Source organism: Myotis brandtii, unplaced genomic scaffold (genome assembly GCF_000412655.1).
Source record: "Myotis brandtii unplaced genomic scaffold, ASM41265v1 scaffold668, whole genome shotgun sequence".
NCBI classification, from domain to species: domain Eukaryota; kingdom Metazoa; phylum Chordata; class Mammalia; order Chiroptera; family Vespertilionidae; genus Myotis; species Myotis brandtii.
In genome coordinates this window covers 2,982,089-2,984,160 of record NW_005370597.1, presented here as the reverse complement: position 1 = coordinate 2,984,160, position 2,072 = coordinate 2,982,089, and the positions used below count along the sequence as shown (strand labels likewise).

The following is a 2,072-nucleotide window of genomic DNA, read 5'->3' as shown; positions in this document are numbered from 1 at the left end:
CTGAAAATGACAATGTGCCGATTGGTAAAATGATAATACTTCCATCATCTTTGAGGGTAGTCCCAGAAATATGCAGTAGTGATATCAGGATGCTATGGCAATTGTAATGAAGTATGGCAAGCCCGATTTATTCATAACCATGACATGCAACCCCAAATGGGCAGATATTGCAAACAATTTACAACACTGGCAAAAAAGTTGAAAACAGACCTGACTTGGTAGCCAGAGTTTTTAATATTAAGCTGAATGCTCTTTTATATGATATCTGTAAATTCCATTTATTTGGCAAAGTATGTCATTGAATTTCAGAAACGCGGACTGCCTCACGCTCACATATTATTGATATTAGATAGTGAGTCCAAATTATGTTCCTCTAATTAATTCCCTTTCAATGTGCACGAATTTTGTGCACCAGGCCACTGGTATAATAAATAAATCTCTACCCATTTCATAGAACAAAATAAAAATGAACAGAACTTTCAATTACATTATTTCAATGAAAGAAGCATACTAGAATGCAAGACTGCATTTTTAACGCAAATAATATTAAAGCAAGTTTTATCTTATTAGTAGTAAGAATTAATGATTATCTAATGAGCAATAAATGTATGATGAATGTTTAACACCTCAGAAAAAGAAAGGTAAATTCTTTCAATCCTAATAGAGTGTTCTGTCATTGATATGAGCCTGAAGTGAGAAAAGTCAAGTGATCTAATAAGATGAAAATATCAAGGCAAAAGGCTGTTAAAAGACAAAGAGAATGAGAATCCATAGTGATTATCTACATTACTGAGGATTAGAGATACAATAGTTACCTGAGTAGATCAATGACAATTAGAAATATTTCTAATAAAGTGATAATGGGAAAGTCAATCTTATATTTTCTAACAAAACATTAGAAGAAATAGGACACTTAATGGATAAAAAACTAAATTCTTCATATGATCCCAATTGTATTGCCCTGATTGGTGTGGCTCAGTAAGTTAGAGTGTCATCCTAAAAGGTGGTGGGTTTGATTCCCAGTCAGGGCACATACACAGGGTTCCTTTTGATTCCTGGTTGGAGGAATTTGGGAGAAAGTTGACCAAGGTTCTCCTCTCTCCCTCTCTCTCTCTCTCTCCCTCTCTCTCTCCCTCTCTCTCTCTCTCACACACACACACACACACACACACACTTTCCTCTCTGTAAAACTCAATGAAAAGTTTTGAGTCACCTTGATTTTTTTAATTGTATCATGGCATTTCACTAACATTGTTCTTTAAAAGAATATTCAAAATACACAATATTCATTAAAATTGTCAATGAAATAAACTGGATTTTCTAAAAATTAACTTAGCCCTAGCTGTTTTGGATCAGTGGATAGAGCTTCAGCCTGCAGACCGAAGGGTCCCGGGTTCAATTCAGGTCAAGGGCACATGCCCAGTGTGGGTGGGGGCGTGCAGGAGGCAGCCAATCAATGTTTCTCTCTCATCATTGATTTTTCTATCTCTCCCTCTGCCTTCCTCTCTGAAATCAATAAAAAAATTTTTTAAATAAAATAAATTCAAATTTTAACTTAGACTTCAAAATAGAGAGAACCTATAGCACTCACCTGCTCAAGATGATTTGACCCGGTCTCCTGCCTTTCCCCTCCATCTTCTTTATGCGGACCTGGAGGAAGACTGGGGCTGAAGGCCATGAGGTCCGTCTTGGGCGGCCCCTCCCCAGAGCACACCCTCTGCCGCCTCTGTTGTGAGTACGACCAGCTGCCCACCGCGCTGGAGCACACCAGCACGGGCTTCCCCGGCCCGCAAGCACCCTCGGTGGGTGGCGCTGAGCACCGCAGCGCCAAGTAAATCAGCAGCGAGAGCACCAACAGGCTGGACACCGCGCAGATGGCGATGATCAGGTACACGTTCACGTCCACCAGAGCTGTCTCAGCGCTCATGGCACCAGAAGACACTCGCAACGAGGTCTTTGGCGCCTGGTTGCTGTCCACCAGCGACAGCAGCACGGTGGCCGTGACCGCCAGCGCCGGCTCGCCATGGTCCTTCACCAGCACCAGCAGGCGCTGCCGCGGAGAGTCCGCCTCA

At 42.0% G+C, this 2,072-nt stretch overlaps 1 protein-coding gene across 1 annotated transcript in view; it reads right to left on the bottom strand.

Moving 5' to 3' along the window:
- Positions 1–2,072, bottom strand: part of LOC102242714 (protocadherin alpha-11-like) — a 9,904-nt gene that overhangs the window by 5,485 nt on the left and 2,347 nt on the right. The window contains exon 2 of the mRNA XM_014528990.1: positions 1,592–1,970. Coding sequence (XP_014384476.1) covers positions 1,592–1,970 — 379 coding nt within the window. The remainder of the gene's footprint in view (positions 1–1,591; positions 1,971–2,072) is intronic.